This window comes from Panthera tigris, chromosome B4 (assembly GCF_018350195.1).
Source record: "Panthera tigris isolate Pti1 chromosome B4, P.tigris_Pti1_mat1.1, whole genome shotgun sequence".
Lineage (NCBI taxonomy): Eukaryota > Metazoa > Chordata > Mammalia > Carnivora > Felidae > Panthera > Panthera tigris.
In genome coordinates, this window is record NC_056666.1 from 12,207,160 (window position 1) to 12,232,466 (window position 25,307).

A 25,307-nucleotide genomic window follows, 5' to 3' on the forward strand; every position below is an offset into this window, starting at 1 on the left:
ACCATGAGATCATGACCTGAGCCAAAGTCGGACACTTAACCGACTGAGCCACCCAGGTGCCCCTTTCCTATTTTATTTTAATCTGCTTTTAAAACTTAGTACCAAAACATTCACTCAATTACCATGCATCGAGACTGTGAAATAGCCTCAATTTCTTACTAAATTGTTCAGAAAGGAACAGACCATAATACTACAAGCATTACAAGCAGTAGTTTCAAATCCTAGGTCCCCACTGATTAGCTGTGTGACCCTGAATGAGTTAGTAGCTACCTTGTAAGGTTGTCCTAAAAATTAAACAGGAAAGTAGGTCAAGTTCCTGATACACAATAATTACTAAATAAATGGTAACCGCTATTATTACATTTTATCAGTATTAGGAAGCTAGATGAGAAATAAAATGTAGAGAAAAAAAATTATGACATGTCTATTCCTTTATACACACAAATGTGGGAATCAACAATGAGAACACCTCAAAATAATAATACCTTTTTTTTTTTTTTTTTTTTTAAGAGAGTGAGAGTGCAAGCGTGAGCAGGGGAAAGGGGCAGCGGGAGAGACAGAGACAATCTTAAGCAGGCTCCATGCTCGGTGTGGAGCCAGACACGGGGCTTGACCCCACGACCCCGGGATCATGACCTGAGCCACAGTCGAGTCAGACACTCAACAGTCGGAGCCGCTCAGGCACCCCACTAAGCCAAATACTTTCGAAAGTATGCTATATAAATTTCACTTGCATTTAATCGGGGCACAGAGGAAGTCAATACTGCCCATAATCACAGAAATTTAGAACTAGAAGGAACAGACAGAAAATATAACTTCAACTCTTCTCTGCGCCTGGCACCGCTGTCACTGTGGGGGGATCTAAGCAAGAGGGGGACAGAGGTGCTGGCAGGGCCACAGTGCCCCGGACCCCAGGCGCAGAGAGGAAAGTGTGCTGGAGGAAAAGCTTTCGCGCCCTCACGCCCTCGTCCGATGCAATGTTTCGCCCAGTCCTCGGTCATCCGTTTTCTCGAATGCAAGTCACGTTTAAAATGCATTTCTGTCAGGAATGCACAGAGTATCTGGATTCCTGCCACTGACCTATGACCCCAAGCCAGGGACACACAGACGGGCCTGCAGTACTGGCCGAGACCGTACATGGCCCACGGCCTACACTGTCTGCCTTCTGGCCGATCCCGCCCCTTACCTGTTCTGTTGAGCCTGGCCATGTTCATCATTGCCTCCTGGTATGCCAACTCGACATCTTCTTGGGTGACCACCAGCTTGATCTTATTCCATTTTTCAGGCTAATGACGGGAACAGAGGTTAGGAGGAAAAGAGAGGGAAAAAATGTGATTAATCTTCTAACCACTGAAGAAGAGTGTATTTTTCCCTTTGTCATCTTCTGGCGGTTTCCCTGACCTAAATTTGTACACAAAGGTAAGTTTTCCAACTTGCTCTCGTGACTAGTGTTTCAGGGGCCCCTTCAGACAGAGAATCGTGCGATCTTTTCTGTTCTCGACCCCCAACTGCCATGGTCCAGGCCTGCAGTGTGCCGGCCACGGAAAACCAGCAGGATGCACCACGCATGCACACAGTCCCAGGTGTCCCCTGCTTCTCCTCCCCACCTCCTCTAATAAGCTGATGGCTCGCATTTTCATACAACTACACTTTTACTGACTTCACCTAAACTCTGCATCAAGCCATCTGGGTGGACAAGAGACTACGAAGACAGCTTCGGGGCGCCTGGGTGGCTCAGTCAGTTCAGTGACCCACTCTTGGTTTTGGCTTAGGTCATGGTGTCACAGTTCTTGGGAATCGAGCCGCATCAGGCTCTGAGCTGACAGCGTGGAGCCGGCTTGGGATTTTGTCTCCCTCTCTCTGCCCCTCCCCCATTCATGCTCACATGCTCACTTGCTCTCTCTTTCTCTCAAAAATAAACTTAAAAAAAAAATAGAGAAAGAAAACAGCTTTGATTGCATGCACCCCAAGGACAGCGTTGGGTGACCACAGAGGAGATCACGAAGGTCAGGGGAAAAGAGGCTTCCTTTTTTCCACAGTCTGATTTCCAAAGAATCTAGCATCACGATGTGGGTTCATGACATACTACCATTACGCTCCATCAGCGGCCATCATTCAGGCATTCGTTGTCTTTAATAATATCCGACGATCTACCACCCAACGCAGTAACTGAAGTCCATCCCTGTGATCCTCCCTTGGCCCACAGCTCCCTGTCCTCCCCCAGAGGTAACAACCTCATTCTCCTGCCACACAAAGTAGGGTTCTCATACACACAGGCGCCAGGACAATATACCCTTGGGTTGCTTCTGACCTTCGTGAAAGGGTATTAGGCTGCTACATGACCTTCACATCTTGCTTTTTTCAATTTTGAGCATTAAAAAAAGGACAGGTGGTGTCAGATTGGGGGTAGGGAGCAGGGTCCCAAACCCTTCATCTTTCAGGCTCCTTTGCCTCACCTACTACCAGTAACCTTGTTGAATTACTCAGACCTGGGTGGTCCTATGGAAAGTCACTGTGGATTGCTGGCCTGTGATGGCTTTCCAATCCGATGTACAGGTGATCATACCTGATGGGAAACCTCCCCTCATCACAGGACGGAAGGGAAAAATAACTAAAGAATGTTGCTTAGAGATTTTCTGTACTCTGCTGTATTGAGCAAGATATACCTGGCTGATAAAATTATTATTCCTGTTCAACTGTTTCTCAGGAATGGTAGTTCAGATGACAGTTGCAGAAACGAAAAGCATCATGTTATGTGAGACTATGCCACAACTGGACTCATTCTTGAATTGTTATGGCAAGGAGAAAATCCTAAATGAAGTATGATTATAGCTCAGCGGAAAAGTGACTCGGAATAAATAACTTCATATTCTAGATGCTTCCTCCATGAGATAAATATTTATCAATATGTTATGAGTTACTAATTATAACTCATTATAATTATAACTTATTATAACTATATTTAATTATAACTAAATATAACTCATTTATATAAAATAAATTAAACAACCAGAAACCTCAAGACTAAAATAATCTGTCAATAACTGCCCGTATTTCTACCCCAAACACTACACTTTCTGTACACTCTCCTTTTGTTAGTGATGCTTAAGACACAAAAGATAAAGCATTTAATACGCGTAACTCTGTCTTTAACATAGGACGACGGACAGTTCCTAGAATTTCTGTAAGGATGTGGCTGATAACACTTCCCGGCAGTGCGACTATTTCGAGAAGACAGAATGAAGACGTGTGGCAGATCTGCGATGTGTGCAAACACGTGCAAGGGGACGAGCTTACTTCCGGACGAGACGTGGTGCTCGCTCTGGACCAGACACCCCTTCTCGAGAAGCGAACTCCGGTGCCAGACCAGGGAGATGCGCAACCGATCGGATGTGCGAGGTGAGCGCCCTGGTCTCCAAACCAGCCGCCCCCACAAAAACTACCACGGCCCCGAACATGTGCTGCTACCCCGCCCCCCGCCCACGATGGCAAGCAGCGGTTCACTCACGATATCCAGCCACTGGTGCACGGCCACGGCCACCTGCGTCCCCAGGGGCTTCGTCAGCACAAGCACGTCCCCCGGTACTGCGTTATCTGGCCTGGAGAAGAGAACAAGGCAGGTTCCAGTCAGGGGCACAGAAGAGACAGACGCACTATCAGCACAACAGGAGCAAGAAGAGGCTGGTAAAAACTGTCTGTGCTTACTTAAATTTAAGCCAAACACCATCAGCGGAGGAGAACCTTCCAGCTTAGTGCTGAGGCTGCCGCTGGACCAGAAGCACTGACAGAACTGAGGAGCGTGCCATCACCCACAGGTCCCCCCACCCCCGAGAAGCGTCTGAAGAAGCAAATCACTTAGCCCTCAGCCCCGCTTGTGTGCGAAGATTCTCAGTACAGACCCACCGTGGTTCTGGGGCAACCAGACTTCTGACACCAGGGCTGTTTTTCACAAGCACTTACGAGGTAGAGACGCAGTGGGATGTGGCTCAAATCTGCGAGTCTAACGTTTAGGCGATTTCAGCAAAGTTCTCAAACTCAGACTGTTCAACAGTAAGTTTCCTACCCGGCCCCAGACAGAATCCTTGGTTGTTCCTGGTCTGTTTTTGTTTTTTTTTAATGTATAAACTTCTCTCTCTCTAAGTTTATCTAGAGAGTGAGAGCATACACACACACACACACACACACACACACACACACACGTGAGCGAGCGGGGGAGGGGCGGAAAGAGAGAGCCCAGCAGGCTCTGTGCTGTCAGCATGGAACCCGATGCAGGGCTTAAACTCACAAACCGTGAGATCATGACCTGAGCTGAAATCAAGAGTCCGACGCATAACGGACTGAGCCACCCCAGCGTCGCTGGCGGTTCCCCCTCAAAGAGGGAAGGCAAACACTGACAACACGAGGACCGATCCCCAAGCCACACTCCTATTATGCTGCATCATCACTACAGGAGGCACCTGTGTCTTCCTGGCCACCCAGCTGCTCTACCCTCCAATGGCAGATGACGCATTCCCTCACCCACGTCAATTACAACGCCCGGGGCACAGACTTCAAGTCAACAAATAACTCCCCGACTCATCCTATGTCTCTATCCGCTGTTAGGTTTGAAAAATGTTAACTCTATTAACAGTTTACAAGAAACTCATTTTCCAAAAACTAGACCTTAAGACATGAAAGTCTTCAGCTCTGACTCAACCACACCTCAATGCTTATACGGTCTTGCACATCACAGGTTATGTGTAACCCATAAAAATTACTATCAACAAGTTACATGCAATAAAACTGACAGGTCATTTTTAAGTTTACGGGCACTATCTTATGAAATATAATCATGTGTATACGCTCATTCCTATTTTACAAGCTAAACGTACATACTGTTGACCAAAAAAAAATCCACCGAAGCTTGTTTTATTATTTTTCCTTTCTAATTGTTGCAATTGCTAAGTGCTTTTTCTACCAAAAAGCTGAAATGTGTGAGGCAGATAGACTTTCAGGGTCTTCTGTCCTCTCTATGTGGCAAGTTTGAGAACCGCCCACATAAAAGAGAGGAAAACGAAACTCTGATGTAAGTAAAAGGCAAGACCCTTCGCACAAAAGCTGTCAGATAATGTGTCTAAAAGGAGCTCCAAACAATCAAAAACCGGGCAAAAGACACGAATATATGAAAAACACGCTCAACTTTACTCACGAAGAAGTAAGGTTTAGGCCACCAAAGTGACTGGCAAAGAACAAGAGGTCTGTTACCAACACGTGGCCTTCTCATTCGCTGCTGCCAGAGCCTCTCTGAAGGGCAGCCTGGAGACACCCAGTGCAGATACTCTGCACACACACTGGACCCAGCAATTCTACTATGAAATATTTCTTACCGAGAGCCACACTCATGCAAAACGATCGGTGTGCAAGGGTACGCACCGAAGTACTATTTATAATGTCAAAATAATTGAAAATAATCTAAATGTCCACAGTAAATTGGTTAAAAATTGGAAAAAGTGGTTGCCCAGTCCAGGAAGGGAAACTGGTGACAAGGAATGGGGGAGGGACTCTGCATTGTAGATCTTTCTGGATCTTTTGAATTCTGAACCGTGCGGACACAGTGCCTCATAGTATTTACTCATAAAAAAGGGTAAACGAATGGAGTTTCGAATCCTTCAGAAAATGGGGCACGGTGGCTTTTCTTAACAAGACGTCAAATGTGAAAAGTTAACAACTTGTATTAAGAGAGAATCTTTCAAAAAGAGAGAGAAAGAGGGGCGCCTGGGTGGCTCAGTCGGTTAAGTGTCCGACTTGGGCTCAGGTCATGATCTCGCGGTTCGTGAGTTCGAGCCCGCATCGGGCTCTGTGCTGATGGCTCAGAGCCTGGAGCCTGCTTCCGATTCTATGTCTCCCTCTCTCTCTGCCCCTCCCCCGTTCATGCTCTGTCCCTCTCTGTCTCAAAAATAAATAAACGTTAAAAAAAAAAAAATTTTTTAAAAGAGAGAAGGGGAGAGAATCTTTCCCAAGATCCAGAAAAGGCCAGAAAACACAGGAAAAGATGCTTGCGTTATTACTACCGAGGAAATGCCCATTTCACTCAGGGCTGTGTCACCTCCCACCCGCTAGGACGGCTGCCATCAAACATGCAGACAAGAACCAGGACTGGTGAGGACACGGACGTTCTCCCACGATACACAGTTACCACAGGACCCAGTAGTTCTTAGGTATATACCCGTGGGACAGGGAATGTACGTCCACGCAAAAGTTCACAGCAACATCATTCGTTAACACATCCATCAACTGTGAACACACCAATGTCTAAAATGGGCAAATTCACAAAAAGGAAAGTACATTACTGGTTTCCAGGACGGGGGGGTGGGAGGGAATTGACAGTGACCACTAATAGATACAGGGTTTCTTTCGGGGGCGACCAAAACGTTCTGGTATTGGACAGCAGTGATGGACGCACAACCTTGTGAATGTGAAAAACCAACGAAGTGCATACTTTAAAAAAGTTTAATTTTATGTGGTATGAAATTTTGTTAAATAAATTGTACCTTAATGAATAAAATCTAGGGGGTGTCTGGCTGGCTCAGTCACAAGAGTGAGTGACTCTTGATCTCGGGGTCGCAAGTTAGAGCCCCAGGTCGGGTGCAGAGATTACTTAAAGAAATACGTATTTTAAAAAATCCAGAATTTTTAATAAACAGGAATAAAGCACTGATGCATGCTACAAAATGATGAACCCTAAAACCATCACACTAATATTATGTGAAGTCACAGAAGGCAGAAGGGGAGCAGGGGCAATGTGACGGACATTGAAGGAGGGCAGGTTTCCAGCCGGGTGACAAAACGTCCTAGCTCAACTCTGGTGACGGATGCGTACCTCTGTGAATAAACCGAAGATCACTGCTTTGTGTACTCTAAATGTGTGGATTGTATGTGATGCGAATGAGCATCTCAACAAATCTTTGCCAAAAAATGAAAAAGGGGGAAGCAGGTCAGGAGACACGAAACAAAAATCAACTTACATGATAAATTCGTTGGGCTGGCAGACGGTGGTAGCCACTCCTCCCAAAACGATCCAGGGGTTTAACACCGTCTGGCCCCCCGTCACAGACGTCCCTGCCTCCTCGGCTGCGTCTTTAAAACCCTGTATAATTAGGGGCATCACTTTATCCCTTTCCTAGGGTTTAAAAGAACACAAATTAAAAGTCACATAATTCAGTTCAAAACGCAGGAAAGAGAATCCACTCTTGTAGTTTTAACAAAAGATTGCAGGGGCACCTGGGTGGCTCAGTCAGTTACGTGCCCGACTTTGCCTCAGGTCATGATTTCGTAGTTCCCAAGTGTGAGCCCCGAGTCGGGCTCTGTGCTGACAGCTCAGAGTGTGGAGCCTGTTCAGATTCTGTGTCTCCCTCTCTCTCTCTGCCCCTCCCCCGCTGCACTCTGTCTCTCTCTCTCTCTCAAAAATAAATAAAAACATTAAAAAAAATTTTTTTTTACATAATAAAAGATTGTAAAGCCCTGAAGGAAGTCCTGGAAGCTTACAGATGGGGCAGGGAATAACAGAAAGAAATACGGAACAGTTGACATTGTAACCATTTTATCGAAAGTTAGAAGTTGTTCTAGGTTACAATGTGAATGAAGCCCAGATAACAGAGAATTAAAAACTAGAATGACTGGATACACAGGTCTGCCCTAAATCTGAGCCAGCAACTTACATGGTTCCCAAGAATTCCAAGACTAGCTTAAAAAAAAAAAAAATTTTTTTAATTAATTTTAAAAAAAAGGAAAAAAAAAAAAAAGAACTCTAGAGCTAGCTTAATACGCATCCACATGCCCTTCTCCAGAGCCTGTTAAAGTCATGACCCAAGTGCATGTTGTGGGGGCTTTACTGCAAATAGGCAGGGCAAGACTTCTTTTGGGGAACAAAAATGATCTAAATGGAAATCCTCTCTGTGTCAACCAACAGGCACTGGCAGCAAGGCCACAGACACTGCTGAGTGAACCATGAACACACACGACACCCGTCTCTTCACCATCCACATCAGCGACCCAAGCAGCAAGCAGAGGAAGGCGGCCAGCCTCCGTGCCACAAGCCGGGGGTCTGCAGGGCGGGCCCGGTCCACACACCTGGCACGGAGGTGCTATTACTGTGGCCTAGACTTTATCAAAGCAAACAAACATGACTGTCTTGGCTTCAGTCTACCTGGAAGACAGAACGGGAAGCAGGTGGTGGAAACGAAAAGAAGAATAGGCCAGACTCTCTATTTTAATTCACGGACAGCTGCCAAAAACTAAACAGGGAGCCCGACAAGAGTAGGAAAGCTGCACTGCCTGGCCGCCTCGCTTTACAGATGAGGGACGCAGGGCTACCCGGTCAAGTGACGCCCCTGAGACGACATACTACTTACCCTGTCCGTCATCTTATTACTGATTCCAAGGAGCATCAGCATATTGTCACATTCCGTGACCCCCATCGCGTAGAGGTCGCTGAGGACATTGGCACATGCTATCCTGCCCTGGAAGAGAGGGGAGGCGTGAGCAAGGACAAGTAGGGGACTTTCCGTGTGTGCCTACAGGGCACGTCCCAGAACTCGGGGACTTTCCAGGGATGTGGTCCCCGTTCTCTGTGTCCTGCATTCAGTCACAGAGCCACGAGGTCGTTCCTTCAGTCTTTCTCACACATTCCTGCAGCAGTAATTTCCATGTTCTTTCCCGTTCTAAGATATTGGGAGAAATCTGCAATTTACATAGATGGGGAATGGGGGTTGGGGGCACACGCTGGGGTGAGCGAGGCTGGAGCGGATGGTTCTGGGAGGAGAACTATAGAAGGAGAAAGTTTGAAAACAGTCCTAAAGCAATCTTGGAAACGGCCATGTATCCTAAACAGACGCTAAAAATATGTTGACTTTACTGGTTACAGAGAAGACGGTTTTTTTTATAATACAGGGAGGGAGAAATTTTGGTAGCTTCTTTTCAAGGCTCTAGAAGATAAACAGGAAAAACATCTTGGTTGAGAAATCAAAAAATAGAAGAGACAAAAAAAACAAAAAAAACCCCAACCATCCAAGCTCGAAGTCAGATTGTTTTCTAAAGAAAATAAAAAGTGTTTCCAGCGAGCTATATTATTTAATAAGGGACTTCAAAATGTTTCAAAATAAATGTGGTAAGATTTTGTTCTTTTATCACCACTGGAGATTTATTAAAGAGAAGTTGTCGAGGCACCTGGCTGGCTCAGTCAGTAGAGCATGCAACTCTTGATCTCAAAATTGTGAGTTTGATCCCCACGTTGGGTGTAGAGATGACTTAGAAATAAAATTAAAAATAAAATAAAATAACATAAATGTTAAGTTGTCACTTCTAGACAGTGAAGGAGAAAAATAACAAATTTTTCTTCTGACATAAGGACAATCAAACCCCCAAGGATTATTTCCAGCAGCTGGTTCATGGCTTGTTGAGGTTTCCTGACAACTTCCTGGCCGATCAGCAGTGAGCTTAGAAGCAGCACCAGCAAGGGCCACAGGTGTTTTGCACCTTGGGGGTGTAGAAATGCAGCAATTTTCCGTCCCTTCTGTCCTGGGCCCTCTCACGGGCTTTTAAGACATGCTGGATAAAGGATGGATTCCGGTTCTAGAACCTCTGCCTCTGGTGGCGCCTGGGGTGTGGTGCAGGTCAGGCTCAGGATTACTGCTCGAGAGAAGACACATGCAGAGGCCAGACCAGGTTTCTAGTAAATTGTATGCGTGTCGCTGGCACCTGAGAGGTGGTCTTCCTCCTCCCCGCACTTAGCTGTCTCACAGCCTAGGTCCCTATGTGTGAGGCTTGATCCCAGTGCCCATGACACACAGGGAGGACCATTTCCTAACAATGGGACGTTCCCAGTCGCTTCATCGGCTCCTTGTCTGGTAGGGTAGGGGGTTAAAGTTGGTTAGACCAAGGGGTTGCTGGCGTAACCGTGCACAGAACAAATGGAAAATATATCTAGGCAGGCCACGATCAGCAGCTAGAAACTTCAACGCAGCAGTTCGGACATGTTTTCTACACAGTGGCAGCTAACACACCGAGGTGGATGGTGACCAGAATCAGAATGAATGGTCAAGAAGCTTAACTGTGGTGAGATGCTAAGCTGTTTACTTCCGGAAGGAAACATCTAGGATCAGTCCCGCTACAGAGTATGGTTAACACCTCTAAGCCTGAAACACAGGAGTGTGGAGCTGACAACGGTCAAAGAGAGAGAGAAAGAAGGAAACCACAAACATGTCAGTCAACACACATGCTGAGACAACAGGTGTTCGTGCAGACGTGCATCAGGTACAAGAGCAGCAGAGGGCTCACCGCGTCTGCCGTGACTGCCTTCCGCAAGGTACCAAGTGTGAGCAGGGCACAGATCCGCTGGCTCCACGTGCAGAAGTCAGGGCAGGGCGGGACGAGAACAAGTTGGGTGTGACAAAAACAAAATCCCCAGCCACAGCCCCAAACCCGACCAACAAGCAGTCCCAGATGTAAAAACGCACCAGGGTCAAACTCACCATCATGTAAGGGTCATCGACGATAGGATAAATGTAATCCGTGGTCTGAACCAAAGAAAGACCGCCGTGCCTCAAAGGAATGACACAAGTATCCATTCCAATGCCTGCAAAGATGAAAGTTACCATCACCCAAAAACCAAAAGGAAAAGCCGTTTCATTTCCTACCACTGGTGTTGTGAAGACGAACAGTTGTGTGCACGACACTTGAGGAACACTGCACCCTGCCAATAAAGCAATATGTTTCCTATCAAGTAGCATTAACTGAAATAAACGTGAAACATAACTAGCTTAAGATAGAAAGTGAGAATAAAATTCGTTAGTCATGAAGACTCAACTTCTACACGGTACAATTTTTAGACTTTAACGATGCTTCAAATGGAAATTTCCCCTTCGTATTACTGTATCATGTGACTGGCACCACAGAGAATTTCCTTAAAGACGAGAAAGTGTAAGTACAACTTGGGTTGTCTTATCTATAGGTGCTTTCTGAACCGATCTTCAGGCAATTATTCTATTTTCCCCAACAGAAAATCTGTAAAATCTTTTACACACATAAAAAAAAAAAAGTTACGGGGCACCTGGGTGGCTCAGTCGGTTGAGCATCCAACTTTGGCTCGGGTCATGATTGCGTGGTTCGTGAGCTCGAGCCCCACATCAGGCACGCTGCTGTCAACTTGTCACCGGAACAGGTATTCAGATTCATTGCTTCCAGTCAAGCAAGTACATACTCTGTGGTACCTAGGTGATCTGTTACGTAGGTTCCCGGAAGCATTTTTTAAGAGGAAACTTTAATATTTCATGATATTCCTCTTGTGGAAAACTTGTAAATGTCACCTTTACTAACTTACATTATGAACAGGGAAAAATACTTTGCTAAACAGGCCTGTAGGAAACATTTCAATTTATTAAGAATTGTTTCTAGGGGCTCTTTCCCGGTCTCTCTCAAAAAAATAAAAAAAAAATTGTATCTAAATGTTTAGAAAGATAACATGGACAATTGATGATCTAATTAGAAATAATTCCCTTTTACTCAAATCAGTTTAGAAATGATGAAGACTGGGCTGCCGTAGGCTACCTTTCTTTGAAAATCACCTGTAATGCAGGTGTTCTCAAATTCAGACTGGCCTTCCCACCAAGTAAGCTGAATACCGAGTGCTTTCCATGCGTCTCTCCAAAGGATGCCCTCCAGACCTCTGGGATTATTTCAACTTTGTGGCGAACAGCCGAAGGCAGAGGGAGAGTCAGGATGAAACAGCAAAGGACACAGGCGCACAGCAGGCACTCTCGCAATTCAGAATTCCAAATCAGAATTCCAAACGGAAGGAGAACAAGTCCTGTCTGTATCATGCTGAAGTGAACACACCAGTACCTTTCATGTTTTGCTTGAGCAACACTGCTGAGGCACAGCTAACCCAGATCCACAACGGCAAAATACCCAACAGAGGCCGACTCACAGGGCACCTTACTTCCCCTGGCCTTGACCCCTTATTACGAATGCAAAAACAAAATCAGGTTTAATAAAAAGTCACAGGCTTTGTGAAGACGGGCTGATTTTCTGCAAAGCAGTGTCTGGATGGCAAGTCTCACAGATCTGTGACAATGGAGCAGGCTGCCCAGGTAGTGAGTGATCCCCAGCGGGAGGTCAGACCGCGCAGGGAAATGCACGGAAATTCATCCCCGGCAATTTCACCCGAGGGCGGCTGTTGAGCAGGTAAGTGCCAAGGTGAAGAACCACAATTTAACTCATATTGAGTCTCCCTAAATTGGTAACGCCAACAACAGGTTATTCTGAGAATGTTACTATTTGCTTTAGAAAAGAGTGAAACACTGTTTTCTTTGGGGTTTTCATGTAAACTACAGGACTCCTGAAATAGAATGAATGCAGCTGCTGAATGTTAGCTTTCAATGTTTCTAATGTGGCTAATCCTAAATTTGAATTAAATACATTTGAGGGGCCCCTGGGTGGCTCAGTCAGTTGAGCATCATCTGACTCTGGCTCAGGTCGTGGTCTGGTGGTTTGTGGGTTCGAGCCCGTGTCCTGCTCCCATGCTGACAGCTAAGAGCCTGGAGCCTGCTTCGGATTCTGTCTCTCCCCCTCTCTCTGCTCCTCCCCTGCTCACACTCTGTCTTTCTCACTCTCAAAAGTATATAAACATTACAAATAAATAAATAAATAAATAAATAAATAAATAAGATTCGTGAAGAACTTATTTCTACTTATATGCAGCATCAGAGCATTCTGAGTGGTGACTCTTGAGCCTGTGTACCAAAAAACCCAACATTTCATTAGTAACGTTTCAGATCAACTATATTTACATGATGTTTTTTAGATACAATGCATTAGGTTAAATCGAATATGTTAGAATTAATTTCTTCTGACGCTCTCTGTTTTAAAGATTCAGAAATTTGAAATTATACATGTGGCTCACATCACATTTCTTTTGGACAGCACCAGTCCGGTCCGTGGTGATTGGGGGAGAGAGGGACAGTCCAGGGAGAGGGCAAACGGTAACAGAGGAAATTGCCACAGAGTGGAGGAAGCCTCAAATACCAGAATGAGCGGTGCAGATTTAATTATCAGTGGATGCTGGAGAATTCTAAGCTCTCAGCAAGACTGAAGCCGTCAAGAAAAAATAACCCAATGATCACACCGTCACCACCAGTGATGGTGATCAATACTCGATAGCTCGTAAGTACCAGGCAAGAAGCACTGATTTTAACATTTCTTTAGTTAGAATACATCTAAATAAACATGTGTACATTTAACAACTGTTACATCTTAGAACCCGGGAGGTAGCACACTCTAGCTTGGAAACAGATACGGGTGCCTAGGTGGCTCAGTTGGATAAGCTACCAACTTCGGCTCAGGCATGATCTCACAGTCTGTGAGTTTGAGCCCCACATCGGGCTCTGTGCTGACAGATCGGAGCCTGGAGCCTGCTTCGGATTCTGTGTCTCCCTCTCCCTCACTCTTGCTCGTGCTCTCTCTCTCCTCAAAAATAAACAAAACATTAAAAAAAATTTAGAAACAGATACACATGGTACATATACACACACAAATAATTTCTGGTACTTCCAACAATTAGAAACAGTTCATCTTACAGACTGGGAAACTGTCACTCAGAAGGTAAGACCGTGCACAGATTACCATTAGTGACAAGTAAGTGACTGTTGTCAGGATACGAATCTACATCCAATTCCAAAGCAAAGCTGTGGCTATCTGGATATGTCACTTCTGTACAAGGTTCTAACACTATGCTTTCTTCAGCGTCCCTTTGTTTGCAACCTGGGGTCCATGTACCCCTAGAGAACACCGTGAACGCTACATTTTGCGGGTGTGCATTTTTCTGGGAAAGGGTCACGGCTTCCAATGACTTCTCAAGAGCCCTGTGTGACTAGACTCCTTTGCTACCGTGTTCTGGTAACAGATTTTTCTACCTCTCCCCTTGCTGCTGACATCTGTCCCCGTTGCCACTGCTAGGTTGCAGCTGGTGCAGCCCCTCTCCTCACTTCAAACACGCTGGTCTCAGAGACCCGAGGGCAAACAGTACGGTGGGCGGAGGAATCAGAGGACGCGGACTCCAGGTCCTGACCCTCACCGAGTGACACGGAATGACTTACTCGACCTTCCCCGGCATCACGGGGCTGAGGGAAGGAGCGAATGATGTGACCCATTTTCAAAATGCTTCCCCGCGCATGGCATGCTCAGCGAGGTCCGCAGGGAAGTCAGAAAGAGGTATTACGACTTTACACGTAAGGTTTTTATCGCATCTCTTTTTGCCCATTTGGCAGCGTCTTTCTCGACCACGTTATCTGACAGCTTTCTCGGTATATTCTTACTGCCTGACAAGTATGTCGACAGCCGATCCAGCTCACTCCCGTGGTATTTCTCCCGGCTTCCACACCAGCCAGACGACAGTGGTTTTCGCACTGAACTCCTTCCTGGGAGCTACCCCGCGGCCCCTAGAGTGTGGGGTGTGAGTTTTCCTCTCTCCCCACCAAAGCAGCTCGGCTTTGATATATTCTTTGGGGAAGAAAGGAGGATCTCGGGTTGGAGGACAGAACTACACAATAAGACAACGGGTGAGAGTGAACGAAATGAAAACCTTCTGTAAGAAAGCTGATCAAGTCGAATACCACGACTACCAAGCACCCAAACTCCTGGAATACGTGCCAAACACTCAAAAGGCAAAGCGATCACGGTGTTTCGCCACGTCCTTAACGCACCACATGATAAAAGCTAACAATTTCCAACGGCCTAGAATTTCTTTCTGAGCTCTGTGTTTGGGAAGAGGCAAACCACTAAAAAAGGAATTTAGTAAAGAAGGAAAACCACGCTCTCGATGCCAGATGACGTCCCAGGGTCAAGCACAGCTTCAGTCTTCTCCCTCCTCCCCACAGGAGCTCGGCAAACAGTGCATATTGCAAAGGAACCCCCATTCCTCCCCAACCCAGCCACTGCCCCCAAAGCACCGCACAATGACGCACAGACACACCTTTCTTTCCTAAGGCAGAGAAGAGAACGCAGGCATTTTAAGGAAAGTTTTAGGACAGAGGCATAAAGGAGTTTCTGCTTAACCCTCAGCTAACTACAAAATTCGATTTAGCAAGAAACACTTTTACTGTAACAGAATTGTCTCAATTGCACACTTAATAGCTTAAAAAAATGGCTACAGCACATTCCTTGATGCTTTTCAAGTATTTCCTCCAAATAAGCTACAATAATGTCATAGCTATCACTGCTTTGCTCTTTGGATCCTCGCAGAAATTAGATTTAAAAAAAAAAAAAGAAGAAGGCAACATGGGAGGACAGAAATTTGGCTTTTGACCCACTGACTACAACTGCAGCCAAGACGCTGTACTTGGGGAAGTATAAAGGGAAGAAGGGCTCACGTACCAAGTCTTGGCATCACTGCTCCCAGAAATTGCTCATCTTCTTGGAAGTGGTTCTCTTGTAAGGATTCCAGCAGTTTCTGCAGGACATCTTGGGGCACTTTGCAGCCAGTGCCCTTGAGTTCAGTGAATCTGGTTAGCCGGAAGCTCTTGTCCAATTCATAACTTTCCGGGTTAAAGGACTCCCGCGTAGACATGGTTCTTGGGCACACACACCTCACAGCTGGGCTCCTCCCCTCCCGCTCCTAGCCGCCTGGTTTCTTTACAGATCCACCTAGGCATCACCAAAACACAAAGACACCATTACAAGAATGCTCACCAGTATTCTGCTAAGAATCAAGTGAATACAAGACGGTGCCAAGCATGGAAAGAGTTGAAATCATCCAGACCAGGGATATGCCGATTTGAGGCCACAACAGTTCACTATAGTGATGCAGAAGCCCGAAGAACTCATTTAAGAAATTGACTGTACCATCAGACATCTTCTAGGGAAGGTCTGAGGTCTGTGTTGCTGTAACTGTGGCTCTGACGGGCAGCCAGGACGCCTCCCCTGAAGAAGGCACTACGGGCCAGCTGGCACATGACACAAGGCCATCTTGAGCAGTAAGTCTCATAGGCTCTTCTGGCGGCCAACATCATGAGAAAACTTCTAGTCACTTCATCTGTCAGCCTAGAAGCACTACGGTTTAGAAATCAAGAAGTCTTGGCTAAAGTGACTTCTCTAGAAAACCTTTTAACATCTTCTGCTGTCCCCCACAGAAAAATAAAATGCCCATTAGACACGCTGCAGGAAAAGGATGCTGACGGAAACGCATTTGATGAAATTCTTCGTGATGCTCAATTCACTTTTAGAAAAAAGCATGTTTTCATTCTGAGCCAGAAGGACAACGTGATCCAAAACTAAGGAAGCCTCACTAAAGAACAGAACTTGAAAGAAAAGTGGAACAGCTGTTTAACACACCAAGATTAATTTTCTCCAAGAGAGCGGTGGAAAGTTTTCTAACGTTTTAATGCAGTGCTCTTTCCTAGAAAGCAAACATCCCACCCAACGAACCAGTACCCACACATCATTGAGAAAATATGCTTGCTCCTGGTCGTTACCGCTTCGTTGCAGAACTAAAACGAAAAAAAATCACACTGTACGAAATCCCTAGCATTAACGTACTTGGTACCACTGGAAGTTTCTAGAGCAAGCCCATCTAAGTCCGAAGTCTCAGAGGTGCAACCAGAATCTTACATGCACTCCCAAGGTTTATGAACCTCCAGATTGATACTTTACTGGGCATAGAATTACAGACACCCCAAATTTCAGGGTCAGTTTCCCCTATAAAATTTACGATGAAGAACATGATTCCCATTTATAGAGTTTTCTATCCCCTGGCAACCACATCACTCATTTAAAATTAATCTCCCTCTCTCACACACAAAACAAATAAATAAATCTCAGAAAGCCTGAGTTTGGGCGGTAATCCAAACTGTCTTTACAAAAACATCTTTGGGGTGAGCAATCATTTCAGTTTGTAACGTACAACTGAACAGGAGTAAATCTTCAAATATTCCAAGAAAACAACCCATCCAAGAGAAGGGTGGCAGGAGAGCAAAGGAAATTACCTAGAGGGGAATTCTGAAGCCATTTTAGAGTTAGGAAAAGTCCAATAGCACTTTGACTTGCTAGAGTTTGGAACAAAACAGTCCTTTCCTCACAAAACGCCTCGCATTTAACACCGCCTCACTCCTACCAGGAGAAAAAAAAAAAATCCAACTCACGAGGCATCCAGTTATTTTCCTACCTCCAAGCCTAACCCCCACCCCCCAAAAAAGAGGCGGGGAACTGGGGGGACTAACCATCTTTCAAACATAACTTCTGTCTTCCCTGATTTTTAAGAAGAAAAATGTCTAAAACACCTTAAGTCCAAAAGCACTCTGAAGTTTTAAAATTCCAAATGGAACGAGGGATACACATCACACTCACATCCAAACCTTGCAAACTTACAGGTTCTGGAGGGTGGGTGTGAGAAAATGGGGGGTGGGGGGAGATGTACTCGGGGAAATCGTAATTAATGGGGGGGAGTAAATTTGCATAATAAGAGAGCTTCAACTCCAACCCCAAAGCTGCATGTTTACACCTTTAAAACAATGATATGAATATTTAAAGACAACGGTTAACCCTTTCCTTCTCGGCCACCTTTGAATTTTTTTTTTTTCACCGAGAGCGCCAAGCGGGCCGCACAGCTCGGGGAGCACGGTAAGCGGGGACGGGAGAGGGTGCAGCCGCAGCCCCATACCTACCTCCCTACCCCCAAGCCCTTAAGCCCAGCAAAGAAACAATGGGGTGGGCTCCAGGCCCGGCGCGCGGGGACCGGGCTCTCTCCATGCAGCACGCGTCCAGGAGGCAGCCGGAGCGCCGAGGCCGGCACGCGGGGACACCTTAAATCTCAGGCTGCCGCCTTTAAAGGCAGACCCGGCCTGGGCTCTTTGTGCGGCGCGGCGCGGCGGGCTGGCCGCGTCCGGGCGGAGGCAGCGCGGCGGCGCCGCCGGCTGGGCCATGCCAGCCCGATCTCCCCGGCGGCGGCGGAGGCGGCGGCGGCGGCGGGAACCGCAGGGAAGGCGCGAGGCGCGCACGGCCAACCGGCCGCGGCGGGGCGGGCGCGAGCGCGAGCGCGGCGGGACCCCGGCCCGCGGGGCCGGCCCGGTCGGGGCGCCCAGGGTCAGGCGGCGCCCGCGGGCCGGAGGGCGCGCGCGTGGGGGCGGGGAGGGCCCCGGAGGCGCCGCGCGCCGCGCCCGGGGACCGGGCTGGGTTCTCCCGCCGCGCGCGCGGGCCGCCGCCGCCGCCGCACAAAAATGTCGGCGGGCGAAAAAATTAACCCCTGCGTCGCCGCCGCCGCCCTCCCCCTCCACTCCTCCCCCGCCCTCTCCTCCCTCCCTCCTTCCCCGGCTCCGCGCGGCGGCGGCGGCGGCGGCGGCGCGGGCGGTGCTTCTTTTTTAAAGCGGCCCCACCAAGCCCTGGCTCTGCCCCTCTCCAGGCAGCGCTGGAGAGCGCCGGCCGTGCGCGGCTCCCGGCGGGCCCGGGCGGCCCGGAGGGGGATCTGCACGGCCGCCATGGGCCTGCGGACGAATATTCCCCTTTAAGCCTGGCGTCGCGCCCCCCCCTCCCCAAGCCAGGCGCTTACCGGTTCGCTTTGCGCCCTCCTCCTCCTCCCGAAAACGGGACTCCGGCGCTCCCACAATGCACCGGGCGCGGCCGGGCTCCCTTAAGCGTCGCCTGAATAAAAATGCCGCTCCCGGCGGCGGCGGCGCGGAGGGCGGGAGGGCCCGGGCCGCGCCTGGGCGCCGCGGGGGCTCGGCCTGGCTCGGCGGGCCCCTGCCGGGAACCGGGCCGCCGCGCTCCGCCGTGCGCCGCGCGCGAGGGGCCTTTAAGGGCCGGCTACCGCCCTTTAAGAGGCGGCGGGCCGCGGCCGGAGCGTCTCGGTGGCTGCGTGCGGCCCGGGAAGGGGGCGGGGGCGATGTGCAGGCCCGAGCGCGGCAATGATTGGTCTCGGGGGAGGGGTGGGGGGTTGCAAACCCGAGGAGCGGTGGCATCCGTTGCATGATGCAAAAAGGATTGATTTCAAAAGTTGCGAGTTGCATTGGCAGCAGCCTTTGGCGCCCGGGCCACCTACTTTTCCTCGACCCGCCGGAAGGGCCGGGAATGTTTTCCAAAACCTGGCCGGGCTCCACCGCGCTACACCCTGCGGGACGCTGTACCTGCTCCCCGAGCGCCGCCGTCGTTTCGAACTGGGAGACAATGACCGTGGAAACAGTTTCAAAAAGAGTAGGAGCAGAGGAAAAGCCGCCTCTGCTGCGAGGGAAGATTTAAAAACATAATCGGCGCGTCTGATTCATAGTGACTTGTGTCGTCTCTCCCTTCTATTGTCTTAGCCTGGCTCAGGAGTTAACGTGAGCCTCACTGGATGTGCAGACGTCCTGGCAAAGTTTCTTGAATGTTCAACGTGCTTGGGAGGGAGTCCGAGCTCAAGGTTCCTCAGTTACATTGTTTGCTCTTCACATGTTCAAGTAAACATGGCAGCCTAATACTGTGTGTGTTTGAATTAACACTGATAGGACAGCTTCAGCTTGCGAAAGTGCTTTCTTCGGGTTTTCAACTCTCGGAGGCACTGCCGATGAAAGTAAAGCAAAATGCTTTCCTAACACTACGTCTTTTAGGGCTTCCCTCAAAACCGAGGAGTGTGGAGGAATGCCGACGAAACTTTCCTCGGGTGGTTCGGCATTTTCTAACTGGGTTTTGGGGGCAGGAATGTTTTTGGTAACCGAAAGGTGCTTTATGTTGCGGGTCAGATCTGCGGGCTCTGCAGATGCCCTTTTTCATTCTTAAAATTTCTGCCGGACAATTCCTCGGGGTGTCAATCTTGGTGAGGAGGCAGAAGTGATGCAACGAAGCCGACCGGCTGATGCAGGCTTTTCTGCGCGGTGGTTTTTTTCTGTGTGCCTCTACAGGAAGTTAGGGAAAAACATAGTAGCCCGGATTCTCTGATGTGAATTGTTGGATTTTTTTTTCTTTTCTTTTCTTTTCTTTTCTTTTTTTTTAAGAATGGCACGGCCCTGTGGTTGGCAAACCTGGATCCGCATCTGCATCACCTGGGAAGACGCCTGTATACACACCCCAGACCTCCAGACCCGGGAACGGAGGATGCAGATACCTTTAGTCCCCGCATCCCCTCCCTTTTAAGATTGATTTTGTGAATCGTTGTGGGGTTTGGGTTTTGTTTGTGCGTTTTTAATTTTTTGTTTTAGTCAAAGTCACAACTAGAAAAAACAATTTGGGGGGTTAGGGGCAAGGTGAGTGGGGCCCTACATGAAGATCATGTGTCATGCTGAGGAGTTTGGCATTTGTGCCGTAGTCAGCAGAGTTTGTCAGATTTGTTTTTTTTACAAGTTGAGCTTGTAGAAAAGGCTGCACCTCATCTGGGAGGATGCCGACTCCTGGAGGGGAAAACGGGGCCACATCTGTAATTAGCAGGTAATTGTAGTAGTCGAGCATGGAGTTGAGGGTATTTGAAATGAAGCAGCGGGAATGTGGACAAAAGAGAGGAGTGGAGGTGATTTCGTGTGTGGTTGGAGGAAGAAGCATAAGATGACGCCCAGATTTCTAGTTTGGGGGGGTCTGGGTGGGTAGTGATGCCAACTGAAATGGAAACTATGGGAAGGCAAACAAGTGTAGGGGCGAGTTTGGCTTTGAAAATGTGAAATTTCAGGCACCTGCCAGATAGTCTAGGCTGAATGCAATGGGTCGCACAAGGGCTGGCGCTTGGGGTGGGGGTGGGCTCTGAGTTTGAGATGCAAATGTGGGACCATCAGCATGTAAATGGGGTTTCTAGCCTCGGAAAGAGGTGGGATTAACCGGGAAGGAGAATTGTGGAGGAAAGTGAAAGAGACCTTGGACAGAGCCCTGCGGGGCTTCCTTGTGGAATGGCTGGCGGAGCCAGAAGCTGATCCGTGCCGAGTCTGTGGGAGGCCAGCATCCTCAAAACCTGCTCCTTCCTCCTCCAGCACCCCCAGCCCCTGGGTTTGGAGCTCTCAGCAGCTCCTCAACAACTGGAATCAAATTCTTCTGAGCACAGGCGGTAGACTCTTGACTGAGCTACGGATGCCTTCATTCGTGTGGAGTCGGTCTCCAGCCTTGGGGCCAGACGATCCACTGGATCTCTCCACCCTCCTTCTCTGTCCTAAATGCAGGGTTCTCTGTGCTTCCCCCAGCCAGCTTTTCTCCCACCAGCCTTTGTCTGAGTCTTCCCCAGCGGAGCCATCAGAGGACCATCTTCCCTGAGTTTTCAGGTCCTGCTGATGCCAACTGAAAGATGGTTGTCCTAGGTTCCTTTACCCCGTGGACCCTTAAAAAATACGTATTTACCAGCCCTGCCCCCAAAGATTGTATCTAGCTGGCACGATGGGTTGAGTTATGACAAAAATTCTTTGCTCGGCCAAACTTTAGTCAGGCTCCTGAACTTTCTAGGCTCAGCTGTGTACTTCCTTGTAAAATCCAGTTTTAGCAATATCCGTGCCCCCCGTCCAATATCTGATCAGGTTCCCCATCCCCCAGGTGATGTCTGATCATCCTGCCTTTAGCAAGAATCCTGTTAGGTCGGTTTAGCCGGAATCCCCCCACCCCCACCCCTGTTATTTCCTCTTCCTAATTTTCCACCTACAGAGTCCCACCCTGCTCCTTGGCTCTAAATTCCCTCTTGCCCATGCTATATTCAGAGTTGAGCCCAATCTCTCTCCCTCACTGCAAAATTCTGTTGCAGTGGTCCTGAATAAAGTCTGCCTTACCATGTTCAACACATGTCACAAACCGTTATTTTCTTTAATCATTGTGTCCCCCGCCCCAGAAGATGTATTGAAGTCCTGACTTCTGGTACCTGTGAATGTGGCATTATTTGGAAAGGTCTTTGCAGATGTCATCAAGTTAAGATGAGGTCGTGGTAGATTAGGGTGGGCCCTTAACCCAATGATTTATGAGGAAAGGGAGATTTGGGGACAAAGACGCTGGAAAAAGGCCATGTGAAGACTGGGACGGAGATTGGAGTGAGACAGCTTCAAACCAACGAACGCCAAGGATTGCTTCTGACTCCCAGAAGCAAGGAAGGCCCTTCATTAGAGCCATTTGTGGTCTTTGTTACAGCAGCCCCAGGCCACTAATACAGCTGGTCGAGGATATATGCTGGGGGGGGGGGGAGGAGTACTAAGAATCCATGCTTTTATTTATTTGTTTGTTTGTTTTTATTTGTGGGGGAGGGGCAGAAGGAGAGAAAGAATCTTAAGCAGGGTCCATGCTCAGCATGGGACTCGATCCCACAACCCTGGGATCATGACCTGTGCCGAAATCAAAAGTTGGACGCTTATTAACCCACTGAGCCACCCAGGCGCTCCAAGAATCCTTGCTTTTAATGGGCTCCCCTGGTGCTGTGGATGCTGTGGGGGACACTGCCCTAAAGGATTCTGCTTTCTCTCGGAAACCCAGAGGGACAGGAGGCTGCCTGTTCCTCCTCCCACATTCTGTTACCTCCAAAGCAGCTCCAGTCACGTTACTTTCCTTCTGTCCTGACTTTCTCACTTTGGGTGTTTGCTATCCAGCGTTAACCACCATCTATTGCCGGGGTAGTCCCTCCCCTACCTTGTTGGAATCTTGCCCTTTCAAGAGTGACCCCTGATTTGTCCTGGGTGGGGGGAGGGGTGGGGGGTGGTGGCAGGTGGGAGGACTCTCCAGTCATGACTAAGACCTGGTAGGTGATGGGTACCTCAGATCTAATGACTTTTACGTTCACTCCTCTGTCTGCACCATAAACTGTCTCCTCCCTGGAGATGTTAAGCACTGACATCCTATCTCCTGTCGCCTTCCCGTCTCTTTACACCCACACTTCCACCACAGGGGGGCCACCAGTCTCTCAAAGTGGCCCTTTGCCCTTCCATCCAGGCTGGAGTCTTCAACAAGCTCCCCAACCTTGTCTCCTGCACCGCCCTTCTTTGACCATATCTACCTGCAAACGTCCAGCCTTACGTCCCTTCCATCCACCGTCTCCCCCCCCCCCCCCCGCCACCCATTTCACCACATGGAGAAAACTCAGAGCTCAGAGGTCGTGCTGTGACCGATGTATGATCTCTGGTGCCAACCGGGCTTTCCCGACAGCTCAGAAATCTCTATGCTATTCCAAATGTTCATTGTTCTCCCCAAAGTCAGTCCTGTGCTGTTCAGCCCTCAGAAGCAGATGCAGCTCAAGAAGGAAATGGATGGGGCGTCTGGGTGGTTCAGTCGGTTAAGCGTCTGACTCTTAGTTTCTGCTCAGGTCATCATCTCGTGGTTCAGGAGATCAAACCCCACGTCGGGCTCTGCACTGGCAGTGTGGAGCCTGCTTGGGATTCTCTCTCTCCCTCTTTCTCTCTGCCCTCCCTTGCTTGCTCTCTCTTTCTCTCTCTCTCAAATAAATAGAAAGAAAAAGAAAGAAAGAAAACAGAGGCCCATAGAAGAAACCCTCCGGCTTTCCCACACTGTCCCCACCCCACCCCTCTGACCGTCAGCGTCTCAGAGGGAGGACTATCTCTCTGTCCAAGGCCGGCCCCTCTCTGTGCACCAGCTGCCCCCCTCCAAGTTGAGGACTTGCTACACACACCATACAGACTTTAACGAATATCATCTCTTAGAATTCTCCCAACAGCCTTGTGAGCTAGGTACTGAGATATACCCTTCACGGTGGAGGAAAGCGGGGCTCAGACTGATTGAGTAACTTCCCTAAGATCACTGTCTTACTTGAGGTTCCTCTGAGGCAGATCTCGAGACGAGGATTTGGGGGAAGGGAGTTTATTTGGAAGGTCCTCCCGGGAAGCACAAGTCAAGAAGTGGTCAGAATGAGGGAAGGGAGAAAGCCACAAAGAATGTAAGCGAGCGGGTTACCCCCGTGGGCTCAGCCTTGTTGGCATCTATCCGGGAAACTGTATGGAACCCCCTCTGGTAGGCAGACCAATGCCCCGGACCCCAAAGATGTCTGTGTCCCGTCCCTGGAAACTGTAAGCATGTTGTGTTACCAGGCTGCAGATGGAACTAAGTTTGACCTTAAGGGGGTTACCCTGGATTACCCGCGTGGGCCCAGTGTAATTACAGGTCCTTAAAAGTGGAAGAAAGAATCGAGAGACCCAGAGACATTGGCAGTGTGGCAAGGATTCAGCCCAGTGCTGTCAGGAATGATGATGGAGGAAGGGGCCACAAATCAGGGAAGACAGGAGCCTTCTGGCAGCTGGAAAAGGCCAGGAGACAGTCTCCAGAAAGGAAAGCCCCCCCCAGCGGGCACTCTGATCTTTGCCCAGTAAGGTCCGTGTCAAACTCATCCCCCGAACTGTGAGATCACAAATGTGTGTGTGTGTTCGCAAAATTAGTGGTAATTTGTGACAGCAGCAATAGAAAACAAATACACCCTCTTCTTTTTATTTTAATGTTTATTTATTTTTGAGAGAGAGGCAGAGCGTGAGCAGGGGAGGGGCAGAGAGAGAGGGAGACACAGAATCCAGCTCTGAGCTGTCAGCACAGAGCCCGAACCCACGAACCGTGAGATCATGACCTGAACTGAAGTCACTTAACTGAGCCACCCAGGTGCCCCCAAAACACTCTCTTAAAATCACACCACTGGGAGATGGGGAGGCAGAGACATTTCTCCAGGGACTCTCCTCCCTCATCGGCTAAGGGTTGTCCCTGGGGGCAGTGAGTCCCCTGTAGCTTGAAGAAGCAGCCCGCAGTGTGGGGCAGGCAGGTGACTGAGGGGGCATGATGTTCGTGGGCTGGATGCTGTCTATGAAGCTACAGGGGGACTCTGAGGTGGGCTGGGCACAGATGGCATCCATAGTCACTGCCACGGCACCCAGCCGTAAGCGGTCAAGCCAGGGTTCAAACTGGGGCTAAGCCTGGAGTCTACGTGCCTGGCGCTGAGGGTGTCCCTGCAGCGTTTGAGGCCATTATAGCCCTTTTCTTCTTGAAATTCTCAGGGGGTTGATGTTAGTTAGCTCTTCCCTCATTCTCCTCCTAACCTCTTTGGCTACTTCTTAATCATTTGTTTTTTAAGTTTTTATTTGTTTGCTTATTTATGTATTATTTATTTTAACATTGATTTATTTTTGAAAGAGAGAGAGCACTAGTAGGGGAGGGCCAGAGAGAGAGAGGGAGACACAGAATCTAAAGCAGGCTCCAGGCTCCAAGCTGTCAGCACAGAGCCCAAAGCAGGGCTCGAACCCATGAACCGGGAGACTACGACCTGAGCCAAAGTCGGACGCTTAACCGACTGAGCCACCTAGGATCCCCTCTTTTTTTAAGTTTTTTTTTTTTTTTCAACGTTTTTTATTTTTTATTTTTGGGACAGAGAGAGA

The 25,307-nt window shown here is 48.5% G+C and overlaps 1 protein-coding gene and 1 long non-coding RNA gene across 6 annotated transcripts in view; one reads left to right on the forward strand and one right to left on the reverse strand.

Annotated features, from left to right (window-relative positions):
• SEPHS1 (selenophosphate synthetase 1) overlaps nucleotides 1-18,677 on the reverse strand; it is a 31,787-nt gene extending 13,110 nt beyond the window's left edge. For 2 of the 5 annotated variants that reach the window (XM_007081228.2, XM_007081226.2), the window contains exons 1-7: nucleotides 17,691-17,958; nucleotides 15,406-15,675; nucleotides 10,509-10,612; nucleotides 8,391-8,498; nucleotides 7,005-7,159; nucleotides 3,509-3,599; nucleotides 1,187-1,286 (exon numbers count right to left, since the gene is read on the reverse strand). In XM_007081228.2, coding sequence (XP_007081290.1) covers nucleotides 1,187-1,286; nucleotides 3,509-3,599; nucleotides 7,005-7,159; nucleotides 8,391-8,498; nucleotides 10,509-10,612; nucleotides 15,406-15,598 — 751 coding nt within the window. In that variant the 5' untranslated portion in view covers nucleotides 15,599-15,675; nucleotides 17,691-17,958. Of the gene's footprint in view, nucleotides 1-1,186; nucleotides 1,287-3,508; nucleotides 3,600-7,004; nucleotides 7,160-8,390; nucleotides 8,499-10,508; nucleotides 10,613-15,405; nucleotides 15,676-17,012; nucleotides 17,137-17,690; nucleotides 17,959-18,571 lie in introns of those variants that run through there. The other 3 variants (XM_042991074.1, XM_042991073.1, XM_007081229.2) reach the window with 3 other exon arrangements.
• Nucleotides 17,308-25,307, forward strand: part of LOC102959016 — an 82,139-nt gene continuing 74,139 nt past the window's right edge. Inside the window, exon 1 of the long non-coding RNA XR_006219621.1 lies at nucleotides 17,308-17,646. This is a non-coding gene — a long non-coding RNA (uncharacterized LOC102959016). The remainder of the gene's footprint in view (nucleotides 17,647-25,307) is intronic.